The sequence below is a fragment of the Coenobita brevimanus genome, chromosome 39 (assembly GCF_032717465.1).
Source record: "Coenobita brevimanus isolate Jiangsu-jjx chromosome 39, ASM3271746v2, whole genome shotgun sequence".
NCBI classification, from domain to species: Eukaryota; Metazoa; Arthropoda; class Malacostraca; order Decapoda; family Coenobitidae; genus Coenobita; species Coenobita brevimanus.
The window spans coordinates 30,174,442-30,196,743 of record NC_136992.1 but is presented as its reverse complement, the minus strand read 5'-3'; the positions used below and the strand labels follow the sequence as shown (position 1 = coordinate 30,196,743).

The 22,302-nt window shown below is 45.2% G+C and overlaps 1 protein-coding gene across 1 annotated transcript; it reads right to left on the bottom strand.

Annotated features, from left to right (window-relative positions):
* Nucleotides 1-1,452: 1,452 nt before the first annotated feature.
* LOC145396778 (dynein axonemal intermediate chain 1-like) lies at nt 1,453-21,933 on the bottom strand. The gene is made up of 14 exons (XM_080270072.1): nt 21,871-21,933; nt 10,684-10,833; nt 9,962-10,097; nt 7,477-7,693; nt 6,870-7,011; nt 6,005-6,188; nt 5,534-5,690; nt 5,119-5,280; nt 4,701-4,819; nt 4,086-4,220; nt 3,523-3,651; nt 2,748-3,001; nt 2,031-2,264; nt 1,453-1,588 (listed from the first exon to the last, which is right to left on the bottom strand). Exons 1-14 carry the CDS (start codon nt 21,891-21,893, stop codon nt 1,453-1,455), a joined length of 2,178 nt encoding a protein of 725 aa, XP_080126198.1. The 5' UTR covers nt 21,894-21,933.
* Between the last annotated feature and the right edge of the window lie 369 nt (nt 21,934-22,302).

Genomic DNA, 22,302 nt, shown 5'->3' with positions numbered 1-22,302 from the left:
CACTTACCTACCTCCTTTATGAGTCACGGGGAAGCATATACAACAAACACAAGTCCAGTGAAGTTTCAAAACAAACCCGAGAGTACCCGCCAAAACAAATCCAGCGAAATAGTGCTAAATCTCCCAAAGCGCTACAATGACGCTAAGTATCAATGTAGACTCCAAAGTAGAGCTCTAACATACTTGCATTGTTAAATTATTGCTGAAATATAGATTTCACATTCATATGCATAAATAATTAAACTTGATAAATGAATCTATCTAAACCTTACGCCCAGTGACGAAAGCGCTAATTTTGAAAGTTGGTTGTTGTCATTTGTGAGTAAAAGAAGTTCAGGAGCTAAAAGTAGCAACGAGACACATCTATCTAGGTAGACGGATAGATAGATAGATAGATATAATGTGCTTTTGGACACCACGCATTATATAGTTTCTGAAATCACTGTCGAATATCTCATTCTCTTATCATCTGTCACCACCATCAGCACTGTGACTGAGTGGTTAGCATTGCTAGTAGCAACTGATATTAACCAATAATATCCAAAAATAAATCGCTAAGGAAGAGGTGCTAGGGTGCGTCCTTAACCAATGAGAATTTGGATTTTCGTTTTTATCTTACTCCCACTGGACAATTATATTATTTAGGAGTCTTTTCATTTAACTGTATGGGTTAGATACATCCTTCATTAACCACTTCAGTATGAGAGGTCCTTCCTAAGTTGATCAGAATGGTGTTGGGGCAGTAAGAATTAACCGAACTTAAAATTTAGTGATGTCAAGGGGCTGACTTTACACAGTTGATAATAACGGGTCAGTGAAACACAAATTAAAGTTAAGTTTTATTCACCATAGTTCCTGAGATAATGAAAGAAAAGTTCCACATTAATTACGCCTCCTTCCTTCACTTTTATGAGGCCAGCAGGTTCTTCCCAGTTTCGTAAATTTCTCTCCATCTATCTTGATCGCATCCTAAGGCCTTTGGACATTACTTAATACATCTTCCTTTGCTATCGTGGGCGGATCTGGGCAACACCGATGGATTTTCAAACAGACTTTCACATACTTTGCATGATTAGATGGTCTGTATTTTCTCCTGAACAGACTAAGAGAGTGTAAGTTGGAGAGGAGAGCCTTCTCGTGGCAGCACCTATTTTACGTGGTGTCTCTACTGCCCGGTTATATAAATTTGGTTTCGTGACCAGGTGAGGCTGGGGGTTAACAGCAATCGAAACTCCATATTTCTTCCCAGTTTCATCCCGTTTCTTCCCAGTTTCAGTACATTTCACCCTGGTTCAACACACGTTTCACCCCGTCTCAGCACATTTCACCCACTTCAATACACATTTCACCCTGTAAAAACCCACGTTTCACCCCATTTCAGCACACATTTCATCCCGGTTCAACTCATATTTCACCCGATCTGCTCGGTTTCACCCCGTTTCACCCCATGTTTCACCCCCTGTTGGTGCGGATGAGCGTGTCCATCCTGCCTCGCTCCACCTGCCTGGCCAGCCCCGGCTCCGCACCCTCCACCTCCTTCGCCACTGGTCGCAGGTTTGGCGACAACTTGAAGGACGCCAAGTGACCTCTGCGGATGAGAGAGGTTAGGTCAAGGGTCAGAGAGGTTGTAGAGATTAAAATAAGTCCTCAGGATAGGTTCGTTAAGTTGAGTAAGGCTAAGTTACAGTAGCAGTAGTAGTAGTAATAGTTTCGGCAGTAGTAGTAGTAGTAGTTGTGGTAATAGTCCATCTCACCTCACCTGTCACCTCTAATATGCCCCTACAACCCCACCTGTCACTCCTAATATACCTCTCGCACCCTCATCTGTCATCCCTAGTATACCCTTCCCAACCTCACCAGTCTCACCATCTCACCCTTTCATTCTTACTTTTCCCTCCAGTCCCCCAACCCATGTGTCTCCTCCCCATCTCACCTGTCATTACCTGTATGCTTGTTTATCCCACCTGTCAACACCTTCATATATCACCATCATTGTGCCCCCCAGACCTCATCCCTCCCCTCCATCTCACCTATCGCCCCCAATAAAGACGATGGGGTAGAATGGACTGATGGTGAGGCACGCTGCGCTGAGGTGCCTGCGCTGTGCCAGTGCCTGCGCACACACCGGCGTGCACCGTCTGGCCAGCAGGTCAAACACGTGTGCACGACAGTCATCCGTCACCGCTACCACCACACTGCTGTTGTACGGGGACCACGCCGCGCCCGCCACACTCCCGCCGCAGTCCACCACCACCAGAGGACTCCTGTAGTACCACAACATATGAAACTGTAAATCTTTTATAACTTTACTATCACCAGAGGACTCCAGCAACTCTGAAATATTTGAGAATTTAAGTTCTAACATTTCTATCGCTACCAGAGGGCCCTGGATCACCGAAACGACTGAAAACTTAAGCTAGTATATTTATGCAATACAAGAAGGTTCCTGTAACACCGGAGCAGTTGAAGGTTTAAGTTCTCTCTACCTATAACACCATCACAAGGCTTTTATAGCACAAGACGAGCCTACGTTCTGTATTTCTTTATCACCTTAGGGCTCCTGTGTCACAGTATGAATTTATAATCTTGCAGTCTTAAGTTCTTTTTCTACCATCACATGAGGACTACTGTAACAGACCCTATCTTGGCCTTTCTTCAATCCCACTCTTACTTGTCACTCAATTCAAAGTCCAAACCTCTCATTCACCACTCCCTCTCCTACCACGCCAAGTCTCTCTATTACTCACTGTAGATGCTGAAGCCAAATTTTGAGACACCAGTCCAGGGAGCCGGAGAGGAAGAGCGAAGGATGGCGGGTGTTCCAGGCAAGGACAGTGACGGGGGAGCGGTGGGCGGGATAGGGATAGAGGGAGTGTGGCAGGCAGCTGGTGGAACACTGGTACACAGACCCAGAATCCAGGCCCAGGAGCAGGATGTGACTCTCTTCTGGGTGTACCGCCAGGCTTGTGGGTACGCCTGAAAGGGGAAGGGGAAGGGAGAGCTATGAAGGTAGTTCTTTTGGCACAGCTGTGTTACTGTTGGTAGTGATGGTGGAGTTATTGTTGTTGATGAACCAGGCTCGTTTGCACGTGAAACCGGTGGACTACAGGATTAAACTGACCTTTCCCAGCAGCCCACCATCTTCTCTTAGGCGACAGGGAGGGAATGTTTGTATATCTGGGCAGCGGAAGTGCCCAGGTATGTTAGTGCAGCAGCGTGAAGGGATATCTCTCCAGCACCACATTGTACAGTAAATCAGGGATAGTATCAGCGTATGGGTAGTCCTCGTACAAACAGCCAGGAATGTGTTGTAATTTACTAAAAGTCATCAATATAAATCAGGGATGTGATGCCATAAAGTGAGAAAATAAGAAATCTAACTTTTCAAATCCACTTTTACGGGCATGCACTAGTTTATTTCCTAACTCTATTTGGAAGGGCCACTGATCTCGCTCTTGATTCGTGGCCATACCTACCGTCAAGAGGGATGGCGTCGGCGTTGTGGTGGTCGTGGTTCCTGGCCCTAAGCTGGAGGAGGTCTGCGTGGTGGAGGGAGGCCAGGGAGGGAAGGCGCCACAGGGTCAAGCGGCCATCCAGGGACACACTCACTAATCGAGGTTCTTCCCCCTCAGCAGACCACAGCCACTCAACCTGTGCCGCAGGATTTAGAGTGTAGTAGTAGTAGTAGTAGTAGTAGTAGTAGTGGTGGTTGTTGTTGTGGGAGTGAGAGGTATGGTATGAATGTGTGTTGTGGGAGTGAGGTGCATGGTGTGTCTGTGTTGTGGGAGTGAGGGTATGATGTGAATAAGTATTGGGAAAGTGTGGGGATGGTGTGAATAAGTGTGTTGTAGCGTAGGGGGAGGGGAATGCATTATAGTGAGGACGTAGTGTATTGTTCGTGAGTTGTGTTATGAGTTGTGAGAGTATGCATGAGGTGATTATGCTGTGGTGTGGAGAGAAGTATTACAGACACTGAGGATGTAGTGGAGTGTACTTGAGTTGTGTTTATTGTTGGTATTGTGTTTACTGTTGGTACTGTATTTTCTGTTAGTATTGTATTTTCTGTTGGTCATGTTAGCTGGTACCTTTGTGACGGGGAGGAGGTGCTTGCCCGTGACTGTGGTGGCGTGGAGGGGCGTGGTGTGGGCGTGGGCGTGGGTGCTGACATCATACACAGCCACCGTACCGTCGCTCCAGCCCGCAGCCAGCAGACTTACCACCTGCACAACACGAAAAAATGAAAGAAGAAGAGGAAGACGAATGAGAAGAATAAAAGAAAATGAAGAAGAAGAAGATGATGATGAAGAGCAGGAGGGAGGAGATGAGGAAGAGGAAGAAAACATGGCGCTACATTAGACGTCAAGAAGGTTTTATCATCAGTACTTGTTTCAAAAAATATTGTTCAAAATGTGGTGTCCCTCTCATTTGCTTTTAAAATTAAGCCATGGGGGTGAAGGCATTAAAAAGTGTAGCGATATTCCTGGCCTCATTTCTACAGCACGTACCGTGGGGTGGAAGTGTAAGTACCGTGGTGTGGAAGTGCTGGTATAGTGGGGTGGAAGTGCAGGTACCGTGGGGTGGAAGTGTAAGTAGTATGGAAGTGTGGGTACCGTGGAAGTGTAGGTACCCTGGAGTGGAAGTGTAGGTAGTATGGAAGTCTGGGTACCGTGGAAGTGTAGGTACCGTGGAAATGTACATACCGTGGGGTGGAAGTGGAGTGACGTTGCGCCAGCGGGTGTCTGGAAGACGGTATCTGGACAGGCAGGGTTCTTAAGGGTATACACACACACCAGCCCGCCACACTCACCACTTCCCTCACCTACAACACAACAAAGTTAATATAACAACACGGGTGAAAACTTGCTAACTTGTTCACTAATTTACTAACTCTCTCTCTCTCTCTCTCTCTCTCTCTCTCTCGCTCTAATCATACCAGGGGAAGGTGTACCCCAGTGTGGCTACGCCACACAGCATCATACAACACCACCAACACTACCACACCACACCACACACCACCACACATCACCCAAACCATACTACCAAACCATACACCACCACACACCATCATACACCACACTACCAAACCATACTACCAAAGCACACCAGCACAGGGCCCACCAGGACTGTACGCAGCAGCAAAGACGTCCGGCAAGAGTGGGCTGCAGGCCAGAGCGGTGACCGTGTACTTGCGACACTCCTCTGGCCGAAACCTCCACAGGGGAAGCAGGGAGCCTTGCAGTGGACGAAACTCATCACTGCCATCCTCCCAGTACTTGAAGTCTGAGGAGGAAACAGACAGGGTAGCCGGAGGGGTGGGTGGGTGGGTGGGGGAGAGTCATTGGTTAATCAGAGAAGAAGGTAATGAAGAGGACAGTGCGGTAGGTGATGATTATGATGATGATGATGATGATTTAGCAGTGTATTATTGCTACTGTCAGACTGTTTTATTACTGGCATTGACGTGCATATCAAAAGTGTGTTGAGATATACTTTGAGATGGTTATATTCAGTGTGGGGTATGTATGTGCCTCACCCTGCAGTATGTCGTCGTATATGTTCTGTGTCACCATCCTCTCCAGCACCCTTGCCGCCCTCAGCAGCTCCACCAAGCCCTTCGCCTGCCGCCTCTCCCTGCTGCTCCTGCTGTCACCCCCGTCCTCCAGACCCAGCACCACTAGCGGGTCCTTGGTCTGGAAGAGAAAGACCTGGGGAAGTATGCATGCCACCCAAACCCAACCTAACACACCTAACCTAACACATAAAACATACCCAACCTAACACACCAAACATACCCAATTAACACACCTAACCTAACACACAAAACATACCCGTAGCGAATTAATTGTGAAATACGAATAACAATCAATAAAATAATGTCAGGCCATATAAAGAAAAAAAATTGTAAGGAAGAGGTGAAAGGAAGTAGAAAAACATCCAAAGTGAACACATAATGACCGCCTGATTCTCTCTCTCTCTGTCTCTCTCTCTCTCTCTCTCTCCTCACCACTTTCTTACTGCCCCTCTCCCTCTCCTTCTCCCTCTCCTCCTTCTCTCTCTGCACCCTGTCCGCCTCCCTCTCGTGCCTGGTATACGCCTCGTGGATCTGACCGGGGCCCACCGTCAGAGAGAAGCGGGTGTCGGGGGGGGGCTGCGTCTGCATGGCCAGTTCCTGTGGGGTTGGGTTGGGTTAGATTGGGTTAGATTACATTAAATTAAGTTAGGTTACATAAAATTAAGCTAGGATACATTAAGTTAGATTAGTTTACAATAGGTTAGGTTACGTTAAATTAGGTTAGGCTATATTGAGCTAGATTGGGTTAGATGAAATTGCTATGTTAAACTGCGCTAGGTTAGGTTACGTGAGGCTTTGTTGAGTTAGGATGCACTGGGTTTGATCGAGTTTTCATTGCTAGTTTCTTTTTTTCTTTCATTTTCTTTCTTTCTTTTCTTTTTCTTTCTTTCTTTCTTTCTTTCTTTTTTATTTTTCTTTTGCTTGTAAACTCTAGGCATACACCTGACAGACTTGGCAAAATATCCTGACAGTCTGTAATACTCCGTCCCTGAAGATGAAAAAGGCTGAATTGAGAGGAGAGGAGAGATGAAAAGAGAGGAAAAAAGAGGAGGAGGAAGAGGAAAGAATAAAGCATGAGAAGTGAAAGAAGATGGAGAGAGAGAAAACCACACACACCTTAAGAATCTTGACAGTATGTGAGGGAATCAGAAAAAAGAAAAAAAAAATGATGATGATGATGATGATGAGGAGGAGGAGGAGGAGAGATAAATGCTGGTGAAAAACAAAGGGGGAAGATGGAACGAGAGAGAGAGAGAGAGAGAGAGAGAGAACCACACCTACCTTGTAAAAAATCTTGACCGTCTGTGATACCCTGTCGCTAAAATTGAAAGGGTTTGGCTGTGAGTCTATTCTCGCCAGCTCCTCCTTGGACACCACACCCTCGTACAACTCCTCCATCTCACGCCGGGAATCATCAAGCACGTCCTCCAGGTCTGAGTCTGAGGGCGAAAGAGGTAAGGGATTGGAGGGGAAGCTTGGAGAGGATGGAGGGTGACAGAGTTGAGGAGGAAGTCAAGGAAGGGAGAGGGTATGGGAGTCGAGGGGGAAGTGAAGGAAGGGAGTGGGTAGGGGAGTGAAGGAGGGAACTGGGGGAGGGGAGAGAGAGTAAGACGGTGGAGAGGGAGCTAAGGGAGGGGAGAGGCAATAATAATGAAGGGGGAACTAGGGGAGGGGGGAGAGGGTAAAATAGTGAAAGGGGAGTGGGAAAGGGGACAGGATAAGAGAGTGGAGGGGGAACTGGGGGGAGGTTCAATGTTACCAGTGTCTAACCAGCTTCATTTATTAATTTCCCACACCCACTGCCACATCCACGCCCATACCAGGAGACTTACCCTTCCCCACAACGCAGGAAATACGGATAAGTGAGTTTGTAGCACCCAGCCTCAGTGTAAACAACTCCTTACCTTCTGAGTGACCAGCGAACATTCTCAAGCCAGCCCTGTTCTTCTCGAGGTCCTCCTTCAGCACCACCTTGGAGGGCAACGTGAGGAGGTCGAGCAGCACCTCCTCGGCCTCGGCTTCCTCGTAGTGGCCGCTGGTGAAGTCGTACACCACCTGGCACGTGCGAGAACGAGACACCGACGAACTTAACTCTATGGCCACCTCCGGCTCGTTCTCGGGCTGCGGGTGAGAGGACCTGCTATTTAACACTTTTATCTATCTATCTATTTATCTATCTATATATCTATCCATTTATCTATTTATCCATGTATCTATCTATTTATCTATCTATCTATGTATCTATTTTGATGTTGGAGGTCTGCTGGCATATCTTATAAAATTTTTTTTCCTTTCTTTGCTGGGATGATAGCGTTTTCGTCCATGATACTGGTGATAATTACGTCGATTTTAAAAAGACACAAAGTGGGTAATATGAAAAAAGAATACCCTTGTAATATATCAGGTAAATACACAAGGAAGGGGTAATACAAAGCCTTGAGGACCCTTGGGAAGAATTAGATCAGGAGGCTATCCAGTATCTCTTCTTTTGTTATTCATTTCTCAGACTACACGTTGGTAATTTCGTGTATGTTATTCAGGCCTTATTATGGACACAGACTGCGCAAATAACATACAGGAAAATACCGTATACATGTTAAGTCAGGAAGGAAGAGGTGCAAGAAAGCCGCCATTGCAAGTGACTCCTTTCCAGTCAATACTCTGCACTGAACAAGGTCTTCTAGCATACAATGACGGGTGATTAGTCCTACTTAATAAATTTTCACTAGACTGAAAATCCCAGGCCTCACCATGCTTAGGCTGAGTATAAGGAACGTGTTTATGTACAGAGGCTTCACACAAATAGTTCTTATTGTGTGGAAGGAAAGGAAAGGTATATATTAGACTGCAAAGAATGAATGGATGCAAAGAAGCAAAGCATAGTTGTTGCTGTTGAGCAACACCGGTTTGTCTGGCCGAGTAGACCCATCAGCCGCAGGCAAGCAGCCACTCCCGTAGGGCCGTTCCGTGCACTGAACCAATGTTCCCTTGCAGCAGACAACGTCTCGCCACTGCGAGGTGTGGGGAATGAGTGTGGGGGTTTGATTCCAGGATGGATGCCGCATTTGGGTCTCTCATTTAACAGAGGCATTATTGTAGGCTCTACATCACCTTGGTATTTAGTATATGGCGAGCACCCAGCCTTGCAAATGCCTTCCTGGTTTACAGGAAATCGTTAGCCTTGTCACGCAGTGTAGAACCACCTGAAGTGGAAAGAAGAGTAATAAAAAAATGATAGGAAGCATGGTAGAAATGGGAATATTGGAGAAGAGACAGAAAAAAGAATGATAAATGTGAAGAAAGAAGTAGGCAGAGCTGTATCAGATAAGTGGATGATGGTCGCTACCACCTTCCACCAGCTAAGCATAGTACTGTCAGCTAAATGTAAATAATATGTTCAGTGAAAAATATAGAATTAGCATATGTAACAGCGGTGGATGCCCCTTGCACAGTCTGGAGGGCGACGGAACAAAAGATGGGGAAGAATTTATAGAAAACTGACCAGAAATTTCGGGGGGGGGAGGGGGGATCAGCACACGCCTGTCTAGTGTTTGTAGTGTTTCTTTGGTATGTCTGATTCAGTGTCAATATTATGAATGTGTCTCGTGAACATTGTACTGTGAACATCTGTGAACACTGTCTTGTGTACATCTGTCATGGAATCAAGAAGTTAGGTGTTGGCGAATATAATGAAGCTTCTGAAGTTAAAAAGGAGAGAGAGAAAAATATGGTGCAGTAAAAAATTCAATAAAGATATTAATAAAGAGACATACGCTATTGTTGGCCTTCTGCGGATGCGTGAAAGATGAGGGACGTTTTAGAAAATGAATCCCCAAATTATCACCCAGGGTACCTTCCTAACCAATCAACCCACCTTTGTCTCCTCAGCATAACCATCATAAAAACGTCAAATGAGCTTCTGGCCCTTGGTTCCTTTTTCCTTGCTTGAAAAAAAAATCCAAAGTGACCCTGTTAGCATGAAATTAACTGGTCAATCAGGTAGCATGCGATAGGGTACAGTGAAAAACATACAGTGACGGCAACAGTGACGTGAGCAGTGATAGGACACCGACAATACTCGTAAAATGGTTGACCAATGGCAGTACAGTGGCGGGGGACAGTGAAAATACAGTGACGGCAAGAGTGACATGGACAGTAGGCCTACCATGAACACGGACAATGAAGTGGTTGAACAATGACAGTACAGTGACAGGGGACCGTGAAAATAGTGACGGCAACAGTGATAGGGCATGGACAGTAGTGGCTAAAAAAATAACAGTACAGTGACAGGAGCAGTGAAAATACAGTGACGGCAACAGTAACAGGTACGGACAATGAGGTGGTTGAAGAGTGACAGTACAGTGACAGGTACGGTGATGGGCACAGTACCTCAGCAATCTCCGGAATGAACAGATCCCAAGATGGTCTAATGGGAATGGAAGCCTCCTGAGCCTTCTCCCACAACTCCGACTTCGGCTTTTTGTACTTCCTAGGTTTCGTACGCTTCCCTAAGGCGGTCCTCATCCTGCAAAAAGACAGCTGCTTCAAATTCATATATTTCTCTTGCTCCACTGAGTCTGTACACCTGATCAATCCTGCTATGAATATGAAAATGAAAACCGAAAATGGCTGGATAAAAGGGTTCTGTTTACAAAATGAAAATATAAAATGTGAAGATTTGTCGTCAGTACTTATGAAACCCGGAATATTCTCTTTTATTTTCGTATCATATTACTCAAATGCGTTCCTGGTGTGTTGATGTATAGTGTTTGGTGTCACCTGATGGCAGAACAAATACATACATCCCAAACACAGAGGAAAAGTAGATGCATTGGCCTACCTCTCTCTGGTGGTAGGTTAGGTTAGGTTATCTCTCTCTCTCTCCTTCCCCTCCCTCTCTCTCTCTCTCTCTCTCTCTCTCTCTCTCTCTCTCTCTCTCTGTCTCTCTCTCTCACACACACACACACATATTAACTTTCCCATAATCTTAGCCTGTGGTGGGTTTGGCTACACACACACACACACACACACACACACACACACACACACACACACACACACACACACACATATATACTCTCTCTCTCTCTCTCTCTCTCTCTCTCACTAACTTTCGCATAATCTTGGCCTGTCTTCCCCTGGTGGTGGGTTTGGCTCTCGTGTTGACCACCCTGGGCCTCCCTCGGGATGGGGACGGGGCCAGGATCTTCGACAGCTTCACCATCATCCGCAGCCTCACCAGCATCGGGGGCGAGGTGTTCCTGGGGGAGAGAAGGTGGTGACGGTGGTGATGGCAGTGGTGATAGTGGGTGGTGAAAGGGGTTGTGAGGGTGGTGATAGTGGGTGGTGAGGGTGATGATAGCAGTGGTGGTGATAGTGGGTGGTGAGGGTGATGATAGCAGTGGTGGTGATAGTGGGTGGTGAGGGTGATGATAGCAGTGGTGGTGATAGTGGGTGGTGAGGGTGATGATAGCAGTGGTGGTGATAGTGGGTGGTGAGGGTGATGATAGCAGTGGTGGTGATATTGGGTGGTGAGAGGGGTGGTGAGGGTGGTGGTGGTGATGATACTGGGCGAGAGATGGCTACAAGGACAAGACACTGCACTGTCCTCCCATGTCAACTAAACCTCCTGTAGAAAAAAAATCTTAGTTACGAGGGAAAAATGATCGTAGGTTACGCGTTTTCTTCTTGCAGGATAGTGAAGGGAGGATGCAAAATACTCCTACGTTGGCTCAGTTCCTCCTGCAAAAAATGAGTCTGAGCTGCGATGGGAAGCGCTCGTAAATATGTTTGAGAATTGGACCACTAATCTCACTCTAAGGGTTATTTTATTCCCAGGGAGCACGACAAGGGCCAGTAGGCTCGTCAGATAAGAGAGCTCCCTAACACCTTTGTCTAAGCTATTTATTTTCCTTGTTACACCTTACTGTCCGATTCTGTGTTCTATAAATCCTTCTAACAAACCCATACTCTACATAATAACGTAAAAAAGGACATTAACCAGCCATATCCCAAAATAAATACTAAGCAAGAGGTGTTAGAAGGTGTTAGATGGCCCTGATAAAAATACTGGACAGGGTGTGGAAGTCATGATGATAGAACACATCTGACCTTTCTTGTGGCTGCTGACAACACTCTGTATTTTGGCATGCAGGCTAAATCAGTTACAAATCTCCCACAAATTACGTAAAGAATTAAAGACAGTCTCATGTCTTCTTTCACTCAGTCGCTCACGGTCGTCTACCAAAAAATATAATCCTGTCTCAACATATTTACTTTTACTGATGGTGTAACTTTGAAATAACAGTGTTGTAAGTTCACCCCACACACTATGCCATCTTCCCCATCATACACAAACATACCACGGTTATTAGTAGTAATTTCCCTGGCTGTGAAGAAGAAAATAATAATAATTCCTTCTCGAAATATACTTACTGCTGGTATAAGCTTGAAAAAAATAGTTACTGTTGCTGTTATGTTAAACCCTCACTCTGGTACCTCTCCACCACAACAATTCGATCAAATGCAAAACCACCGTCATTTTACATACTTTCCCCGGGTATTTCCTGGAATATGGAAAAATATGCTGCTATTCTTCCCCAAAATATTGTTACTGCCGGTGCTATGTTAAGAAAAAAAATAGTTGTTGTTGTAGGTTAACCCGACACTCTCTGGCCTCTGCCCCGGCACAACATTGTATAACCCAGACACGCGATGTTCTTGGCGGAAACCTCAGCCTCTGTCACATGGCCTCCTATTGATTGCTGTTACCTCCCCTCCCTTTCTCCCTCCCTCCCCTGTTTATTTATTTTATCTTTACCTGGAAACCCTAGCCACAAACAAACCGCCTCCATGTTACCTCGTCCGCCATTAGACTGCCCTTTCTCCAACTAACACACCCCTCACTCATATATCTCTCCACCCCACACCCCTCACTCATATACCTTTCCACCCCACACCCCTCATTCCTATACCTCTTCACCCCACACCCGTCACTCCTATACCTCTCCACCCCACACCCCTCACTCCTATACCTCTCCACCCCACACCCCTCACTCCTAGACCTCTCAACCCCACACCCCTCACTCCTAGACCTCTCCACCCCACACCTCTCACTCCTATACCTCTCCACCCCACACCCCTCATTCCTACACCTCTCCACCTCACACCTCTCACTCCTATACCTCTCCACCCCACACCCCCTCACTCATACACCTCTCCACCCCACACCCTCACTCACAGATCTCTCCACCCCATCTCTCCAGCTCATTTTAGGCCTCCCCTTCCTCGTCACTCACTCCACCTCACTCACATACACTCTCCTAGTCAGTCTCTCACTCTCTAATCTCTCCACATAACCAAACCATCTCAGGATATTTCTCCCAACACCTTGCAGTACACCCACATCGACACAACACCCCGAACACCTTAACATCCACATCCACACAGCACAACACAACACAACACAGCACATCCACACAACACATCCACATCCACACAACACCCCCCAACTTCCACTTCGACACAACACCCCCCAACTTCCTTCCCTCCCCACACACGAGCATTTGGCAGCTGCGTGGGCACGTGGGGGGCAGTGTATGGACAACCCTAGCTCGTCTGATTGCCCCCACACACGCCATGTTGTGGGGGAGGTGAAGGGGTGGTGGTGGTGGTGGTGGTGGAGGTGTGGGTGGAGGAGGTGAAGGGGTGGTGGTGGTGGTGGTGGTGGTGGTGGGGGTGGGGTTGATGGTGGTGGTGGGGGTGGTGATGAAGGTGGTGGGGTTGGGGAATTTTATTTATTTATTTATTAATTTATGCTATCTAGAGACCTTTTTCTCCTCCTCCTCCGTCTCTTTCTTCTCTCTCTCTCTCTCTCTCACACACACACACACACACACACACACACACACACACACACACACACACACACACACTCGCTGGTGCAGTGGTAACGTTCTCGCTTGCCAACTGGTGGACAGGAGTTCGCGCCTCGCTCAGGTTGCGAAAAGTTTCACTGACGAAGTAGGTGATTACTGTCCCCCTTGAGCAAGGGGACGGGTGTGTGCGTGTGTGAAGGTCACAGCCTTGCCTTTAGATCGGACTACATGAGCTCTCAGCTCCCTTCCGGGAGGGTAAAAGCTGACGATCACGACCATCAAGTGATCCTGACCGACCCGGTGAATTACACACACACACAAAACCCCATCCACCCCTCTTCTCTCTCTCTTCCTCTTTTCTGGTGACCTCTTTCCCCTCTCCTTTTCTTACTCTCGTGACATCTCCCCTATGATCCCTCCCCCTCCCTCCTCTCTCTCTCTCTCTCTCTCTCTCTCTTTCTCTTAACCCCCCTCCCTTTCCCCTCCTCCCCTTTCTCTCGTGACCTCTCCCCTCTTCCATCTTCCCCTCATATAACCTCTTCCCTCTACAGAAAATTCTCCCTCTTTCCTCCATCACCTCCTCTTCTCTCCCCCTCACCCTCCCTCCTTCGTACCCATAAATTCTCCCCTCCTCCCCCTCGCCTCTCCTCTTCCCTTTCTTTCTTCCCCTCCTTCACACTCTCCCTTTTTCTCTCCCTCACCCTTTCCATTACCTTATCTATCTCTGACCTCTCTCTCCTACCCGTCTCCCTTCCTTCTCTTTGTCTCACATCTCTTCCCCTTCCCCGTCCCCTTTTCTCTCCCTCACCCGTCCCTCTTCCCTTTCCCTCGTGACCTTTTCCCCATAGTCCCTTCTCCTCTCTCCCTCCCCTCTTCCCTTCCCCCTCCCTCTCCTCCCCTTCCCCTTTTTCCTCCTGTCTCGTGACTCAGGTACTCTTTGCTCGTGTTAGGTAAGATGGCGTGTAGGTAGGACCGTAAAAATCATCACACATCCCCACACCGTCACTCAACACGCACATAATTCATATATATACAGGGCGTCCCGGGAGGAAAGGGAGTGATTTTTGGACATGATAGATGAGAGAATTCTAAGCAAAAAGTCTTATATCAACATTGGTCCGTCCCAACCGTTACCGAGCTACTTTTAAAACCATATGGGAAAATTATGACAGTCCATTTTTAACTGTAGCACCGTAACGACTGAGAATAACTGGACCCATAATGATTTAACATTTTTTTCCTAAAGTATATCATCCACTCCAGTGAGGTAGCGCCAAAAAACGTGAAAATCTGCCTCATTCCATCACATTCCTTTCTCAACAATCTCCTATGTAATGGGCTACGAGTCTACATCAAATTAGGCCTCGGTAATTTAAGGTTTACCCCACGCTCTTCATTTTTTTCCTCTTAAATATCACTACTAACAAGCCATACCCTATAAACCATTTTTTCCCCAGGTTGCTCTCTTTTCCACAAGGATCATAAATTTAAAAGTCACGTTTTCCTTCAATGCACCGCGTACAGATGTAAACAAACCTCGCCGGATTCCAAGTTTCTGTGCACTATCTTATGTTGTTTGTGTCATTTACGATTGCACCAGCATTGCCAGAAATCGAAAACAGAGCATTTTAATTTCTTCCGATTTCCAAATGGCAAAGAACAGCGCGTAAAGTGGTTTAAAGGCGAGCAAACGTGCAGGGTGGAATAGTGTGGAATCAGCCCGTGTATGTTCGCTTCACCGGAACAAACCACATTAAAAATACAAGATTGAAGGAAAATTGAACTTGTGAGTCACCGCGGAAGATCATACTGTTGCATCCTGGGAGTATACCTACGCTACGCCTTCACAAATCTAAGCCAGAAGTAGGTATGTTGTATGTAGACCTACTGCATATGCCTTGACGTGTTTCCTAACTAGTAGCCTACACACCAGGGTTGAAAAAAAGCATGGTAAGCCTATGTAAGATTTATGACAACACAGTGATTTAAATAATGTAGAAGTAATAAATTGATAAAGCCACAAATGTATGAGAACTCGTCAGATCCCATAGGCCTTCATATGAAAAACCATGAAAATACACCAATACATAAAGCTGTGTTTCATATTCCATAGTTCTGTGAGATGTAATTGTCATATAAGGATAAATAAATTTAAAAATGTATTGAATTTGCGTTAATAAGACAAAAAATTCATTGGTTTAAGAGGAAGAAGTGGAATATTGATACAGTACTTTCAGGTCTACATTCTGAAGGCTGCTGCTGAAAAGATAAGATTTTCTTGGTTTGATGGTCAATAATAATTAAATTTTGTAAATAAATACAGGTTTATAGTACTGACAAATGTGTCAGTTTAGGAAAGCTTCCCATTCACTGTTTAAAAGCTAAAGTTAAGTTGATAAAGAGTATTAACTGTTGATAATCCTGAAGATCTTAAGAGGCAAGAAGTAAACAATAAATCTGTGGGTCTGTAGATTTTGATATTAATTTTCGGTACATACCGTATATTAAATTGTTCAGAGGAAGCCTTTTTCATCCAATAACTGGCAAATCATCAGTGGCAAATTATGTTTATGTGTTACAATGAAATCCCTCTTCTTTACTAAGCAATTTTTTCTTGCACGTTGTTTTTCGCGAAGTACATTAGTAATTCAGTAAAACTGCTGGGGAAATTATGCATTTATTTTAACTTAATAACATTTTGACACGTTTAATATGTCAAAAATTGTAGATTTTTGACTACCGGTATGTACTAAATCACTTTTTGAAATCTGTTTAAATCATGCCAGCCCATGTACACACCATAGTTGTTGTTGTTGTTGTTTTTTTCACAGTTTTAAATTTTAAGCAAGGGAGTGACAATTTTTTTTTTTTCAATCTCTCTACCCTGTGTTTTAAAAATCGCCAAGGAAGAGGTGCTTCGTCTCCTGTCTCAGCAAAAAACACCCCTCTTATCCTTCACTGTCAGTTTGTAATTTTCTTTCCTGCCAGCTCTTGCTTTCTCACTTTTTTTGATCTTGTGATGGTGTGAGTTGGAAGTGAGAGGAATGCTTTGCCTCCGTCTGTCTGTCTGTCTCTCTGTGTGTCTGTCCGTCTGTCTGTCTGTCTGTCTGTCTCTGTCTGTCTGTCTGTCTGTCTGTCTCTCTCTCTCTCTCTCTCTCTCTCTCTCTCACACACACACACACACACACACCTCTCAGACAAAATTACTGTGCTTCTTCATTCCTTCCTTTACTTTTTAACCTCTGCTTTGATCAGTATGCAGGAAATTTAACCTGACCTCCTCCTGTAATCTTATGCACCAGGCGCAGCACGATATTTGCACCACTCCCTAACCCCACTCTCTCTCTCCCACCCTCCCTTCCTCCCTCTAGTTCCTCCCTCCCTCACCCTCCCTTCCTCCCTCCCCCACCCTCCCTTCCTCCCCCTAGTTCCTCCCTCCCTCACCTTCCCTTCCTCCCTCCCTCTGGTTCCTCCCTCCCCCACCCTTCCTTCTTCCTTCTAGTTCCTCCCTCCCTCACCCTCCCTTCCACCCTCTAGTTCCTCCCTCCCTCACCCTCCCTTCCACCCTCCCTTCCACCCTCTAGTTCCTCCCTCCCTCACCCTCCCTTCCTCCCTCCCCCACACTCCCTTCCTCCCTCTGGCTCCTCCCTCCCTCCCTCCCCCTTAGGTAGAGAAGAGATTTGGTCAAGAGGGTGAAGTAGAAAATAGTGATAGAGTGTTGTTGTGTTGGATGGTGCACGTTTTTGTTTGTGTTGAGGCTAAGTATTGTTTTGCTCCCTTATTTCTCTCTCTCTTCCTTCCTCTGCCTCCTCACATCCCCACCCTGGCCCTCCTCCCCTATCACCTCCATCTCCCCCTCCCTTTCCCCCTCCTGTGGCCCTCCTCCCCCACCTCCTCCATCTCGCCCTCTCTTCCCCTCACCTCCGCCTCCCCCATCATTATTGGTTTAGTTGCCCTTACCCCTCTACCCCAAAATCCAGCGGACAAGAAGTGTAATCAAAGTGACACCGGCGTCTGTGTTGGTTTGTCTCCGTGAACTCTGCTAGGAATAATGGGGTCCCGGGAACTGCAGGCCAGGTTTAGAAGGTTATTCTTTGGTTGTTTATTATTCCCAGACGATTTCCTTCAGCTAGCCCCGCCTCTCATAACAGTGAAAGGGTTAGTGAAGCAGGCATGGATTTTTTTTTAGGGGAAGGGGGGGCTTAGGCGGAATGCACCCTTCAATCCCTCCAATTTTGTTAGGTCAGGGATTACTTACAATAGAAAAAATATATTAGGTTGTTTACCAGAATATATGGAGTAGCTAAATATCGTACATAAAATTCATAACAATAATATAAATAAAGGAGGGCCATAATATTAAATTTTGAGGAATTTGGTCGTAAGTTATTATGAATTCAAACAAGTGGTAATTTCGCTAATAATATCTCTCTCTCTCTCTCTCTCTCTCTCTCTCTCTCTCTCTCTCTCAAGTGCCAGATCCGGCCCTGTGCACGATATATCAACCCTCCCAGTTCGCAGTGCCTCTCTTAATGTATATAAAAACTCCTGGAAAGAGCAAGAATGAAAAAAAAAAAAAAAAGAATGACGTGTTTAATAGTTTGTCCTTATCTCCACTTTTTTTTTTTTTACTCATTAGTGTCTTTCCGAAATGGAGGGTGTATCTGTTTTATGTCTTCCAGTTCGAAAAATCTCTCCACAGCGCCAAAAAATCTCTCCACAACGCCAAAAATCTCTCCACAACGCGCAAAAAATCTCAACAGCGCGCCAAAAATATCTCCACAGCGCCAAAAATCCCCCCACAGCACGCCAAAAATCTCCCCACAGCGCCAAAAATCTTCACAGCGCCTCCCAAATCACTGCTCGCTAAAAATCTCCCTATAACGCCAAAGCTCTCTCCACAGCACCAAAAATCCCTCCACAGCGCCAAAAATTTCTCAACAACGTCAAAAATCTCCCCAAAGCACCAACAATCTTTCAACAGCACCAAAAATCCCTCCACAGCGCCAAAAATTTCTCCACAGCGCCAAAATCTCTCCACAGCGCCAAAAATCTCTCCACAGCGCCAAAAATACTCTCCACAAGCGCAAAAAATCTCAACAGCGCCCCAAAAATCTCTCCACAACGCCAAAAATCACTTCACAGCGCCAAAAACCTCTCTACAGCGCCAAAAATCTCTCCGCAGCGCCAACAATACTCTCCACAACGCGCAAAAAATCTCAACAGCGCGCCAAAAATCTCTCCATAACGCCAAAAATCTCTTCACAGCGCGCCAAAAATCTCTCCACAGCGCCAAAACCTCTCCACATCGCCAAAAATCCGTACACGGCGCCAAAAATCCCTCCATAGCGCCAAAAAATCGTCTGGAGGCAGCAAGCGTAAATAACAAGCTATGGTCTTCGTAATTAAGGGGCTAATGACCCTAAATGACCTCAATGGATGACCTAAATGGAGCTAAGTGGACAGTGATGGGTTGGAATTGCTTCGATTGGGTCAGAAATTGCCTGAAATCACCTTAACAGACAGTAATGTATCCAGACTGAAGGAAGTGTTTTGAAGTGGATGCAGGTGGATGTGAATGGATCTGAATGGATGTGTATGGATGTGAATGGATGTGAATGGATGTGAATGGATCTGAATGGATGTGTATGGATCTGAATGGATGTGAATGGATCTGAGTGGATGCGGTAGAGGGTGGAAGGGGTGGGTGAGGTGGTGTAGGATGAAAAATGGGGATGGATGAAGTGGGGTGAGGTGAGGGTGGAATGGAGTGGGGGTGATGAAGGGATGGGTGGGATAGAAGGGGTGGGATGGGATGAGAATTGGGGATGGTGGCGTGGGGTGAGGTGAAGTGGGGTGGGTGGGGTAGAAGGGATGGGGTGAGGTGGGGTGCGATGAGAATTGGAGTGGAAAGGGTGGGGTGGGATGAGTTGGTGTGAGAGTGGGTGTGGTTGTGGGATGTGGTGGGGGTGGAATGGGATGGGGTAGGGTGGAATGAGAGTTAGGGGTGCTGTGGAGGGGTCAGGTGGAAGTGGACGAGGTGGGGGTGGAGTAAGGAAGAGAGTGGTGGTGGGGGTGGAGTAGAGGGGGCGTGCGTGTTAGGTGGAGGGGCAAGATGGTGGATTAGTTGCGTTGGGACAGCTTATATATCAAACCTTTTATTTTATTAGGCCAGGTGACGTGTCCTTTAATGGCAGCACAGACACAGTTTTATCATCTATCCTTACTAAGTTTTATTATTGCTAAGTTTTATTATTCTTACTAAGTTTTATTATTCTTACTAAGTTTTATTATCGATCCTTACAAAGTTTTATTACTAAGTTTTATTATTCATCCTTACTAAGTTTTATTATTCACTAAGTTTTATTATTACTAAGTTTTATTATTCTTACTAAGTTTTATTATCTATCCTTACTAAGTTTTATTATCCTTACTAAGTTTTATTATTTATCCTTACTACCTACACACCTCTTTATGTTAAGGGCAACTCTAGAAGCCTGGGAGTTTTAATACAGAAACGTTTATTTGTTTCTTTATTTTTTTAGCTGAGGGAAAATATAAATGTCAGTTTTAATCCATAGACTTTTTAAAAATTTTGCACATCAACAACAGCAACAAGGAACTAAGCACGCCTTCCAAGACGCAGGTTTAAGATGTCGTGATACTGAAGGGGTATTGAGGAATAAAAATGACGTGGAAGTAACAAAAAATCACGTAGGAGTAACAAATAAAATAAAATCACGTGGAAGAAGAATCAAATCACGGGATAACAGGAATAAAATCAGATCACGTGGAAGTAATAAAAAATAAAATCACGTGGAAATAACAAAAAATAAACCACGGGAGTAACCAAAAATAAAATCACGTGGGAGTAACACAAATAAAATCACGTAGGAATAACAAGAATAAAATCACGTGGGAGAAACAAAAAATAAAATCACGTGGGAATAACAAGCAAAAAATCACGTGGGAGTAACACAAAATCACGTGGACACAACAAGAATAAAAATAAATCACGGAGGACACAGGAGAGGGGTCAGCATAGCCACACGTCACCGCCACCAGCAGCAGTTTGGCGTAAGGTATGATGTGGCCAGATATTCGGTGTTTCGCCCGTGGATCAGACACAACAACACACAAGTTACGTTACGATCCTTATGCACAAACTTACCATCAATTTCCAACCGTAACTACGTCCATAGAAGGGGATATGAGCTCGTCCTGTATATGTATGCATCTGTCTGTCTCTATCCGACACACAACAACACACAAGTTACATTACGAATCCTATGCACAGACTTTCCATCAGTTCCCTACCGTAACTTCGTCCATAGAAGGGGGATATGAGCTCGTCCAATTATCTATATATGTATGTATTTATATCTGTCTGTTTATCTATATACTCAGACGCCTTAATACCGTAAAGGGTGGCCACAAACAAATCACCTCCTTGTCACCCTGTCTCCTGCCATTTCGCTGCCCTCCAATTATCCCTGTATTATATATGTATGTATGTATGTATCTATCTATCTATCTATCTATCTGTATCTATCTATACCCAGACGCCTCAATATCGTAAAGGCTGGCCACAAACAAATCACCCCCATGTCACCTTGTCCCCTGCCATTTCGCTGCCCTCCAGTTATCCATGTATTGTACTATTCAAAGATAGACTGCAAACTGAAGGCGGTAGATACACCCTTTATTAAGCTATCTCTTATCCAAACATCCCTCACATCCCTCCCTATCCCCCGAAGGGAAGATAAAACGTCCCTCACATCCCTTCCTATCCCCCGAGAGGAAGATAAAACGTCTCTCAAATCCCTCCCTATCCCCCGAAAGAAGGATGAGAGGAAAGGCTACTTATTCCTGCGAGAGATACCATTTAAGCAGCCCTCGTAAGCCTGACCAACCCACAAATGCTAAATGGACAGAATGCAGCAAAAATTAGACCAGATAGATAGAAAACAGTTAACATTAGACCAAGTTAAGATGCACAGTGTACAAACAATTATAATTATATATCAAGATTGACAGTTTCTAAAAAGTAGACCAAGTTGCAACAGAATATATTAAAATGCAGATCAAGTTAAGATGGACAGAATACACTAGCAATTATACCAGATGGACGGAGTATAGTACAATTAATCCAAGTTAAATTGAACAGACTACAGTATAAAATAGTCCAAGTTAAACTGGAGAGAATACAGTAAAAATTAGACCAGATGAACAAAATAGTAACAATTATACCAAGTTAAATTGAACATATTACAGTATAAATTATGCCAAGTTAAAATAGAATCCATTATAATTAGACCAGATGGGCATTATATGGTAACAGACCAAATTAAAGTGGACAGACTACCGTAAAAATTAGGCCAGGTAAAGATAGACAGAGTATATCACCTCCTTGTCACTTACTTCAATGCCTTCACAGCTCCCATGATGGCATTTTCAGATGGCTTGATGCGTGACACAGCTGACTTCCACATGGCGGCGGTTTTTGTTGTAATTACCTGCTTCCCAACGCAATCTCAGTTCTATTCTTAGCTCCTCTGTTCTCAGGGAGGCTCGCTAAAATACCAGATTATGCAACACAGGCCATTTGCATGCTTTCAAGGTCCTCACCATATTTCTCTCAGTTCTTTATCCAAACCTTGATCTTTCTGTGGGTGTGTTTTGACAGTCAGTTTCTGTTTGTCATTTTTGTTTCTGAAGTAATAGATTATGTAACATTTAAAATTTGAATACATTCGAGATCGTCACCATTGTTTTCCTAGTTCTTTTTCTATACCTTCATCTTTTTCTTTTCTTTTTTGTCTTGGCGGTCTCAGTTTTTCTTTTTCCTTTCTG

Bases quoted from the DNA above. Each gene is read 5' to 3' on its own strand.
- LOC145396778 (XM_080270072.1), bottom strand. From the start codon at position 21,893: ATGGGAGCTGTGAAGGCATTGAA. The intron at 10,098-10,683 runs GTTAGTGAGAGA...GTCTTTTTGCAG, and splicing joins CAGGCCAAGATTATGCGAAA to GATGAGGACCGCCTTAGGGA. The intron at 7,694-9,961 runs GTACTGTGCCCA...TCTCACCCGCAG, and splicing joins TCATTCCGGAGATTGCTGAG to CCCGAGAACGAGCCGGAGGT.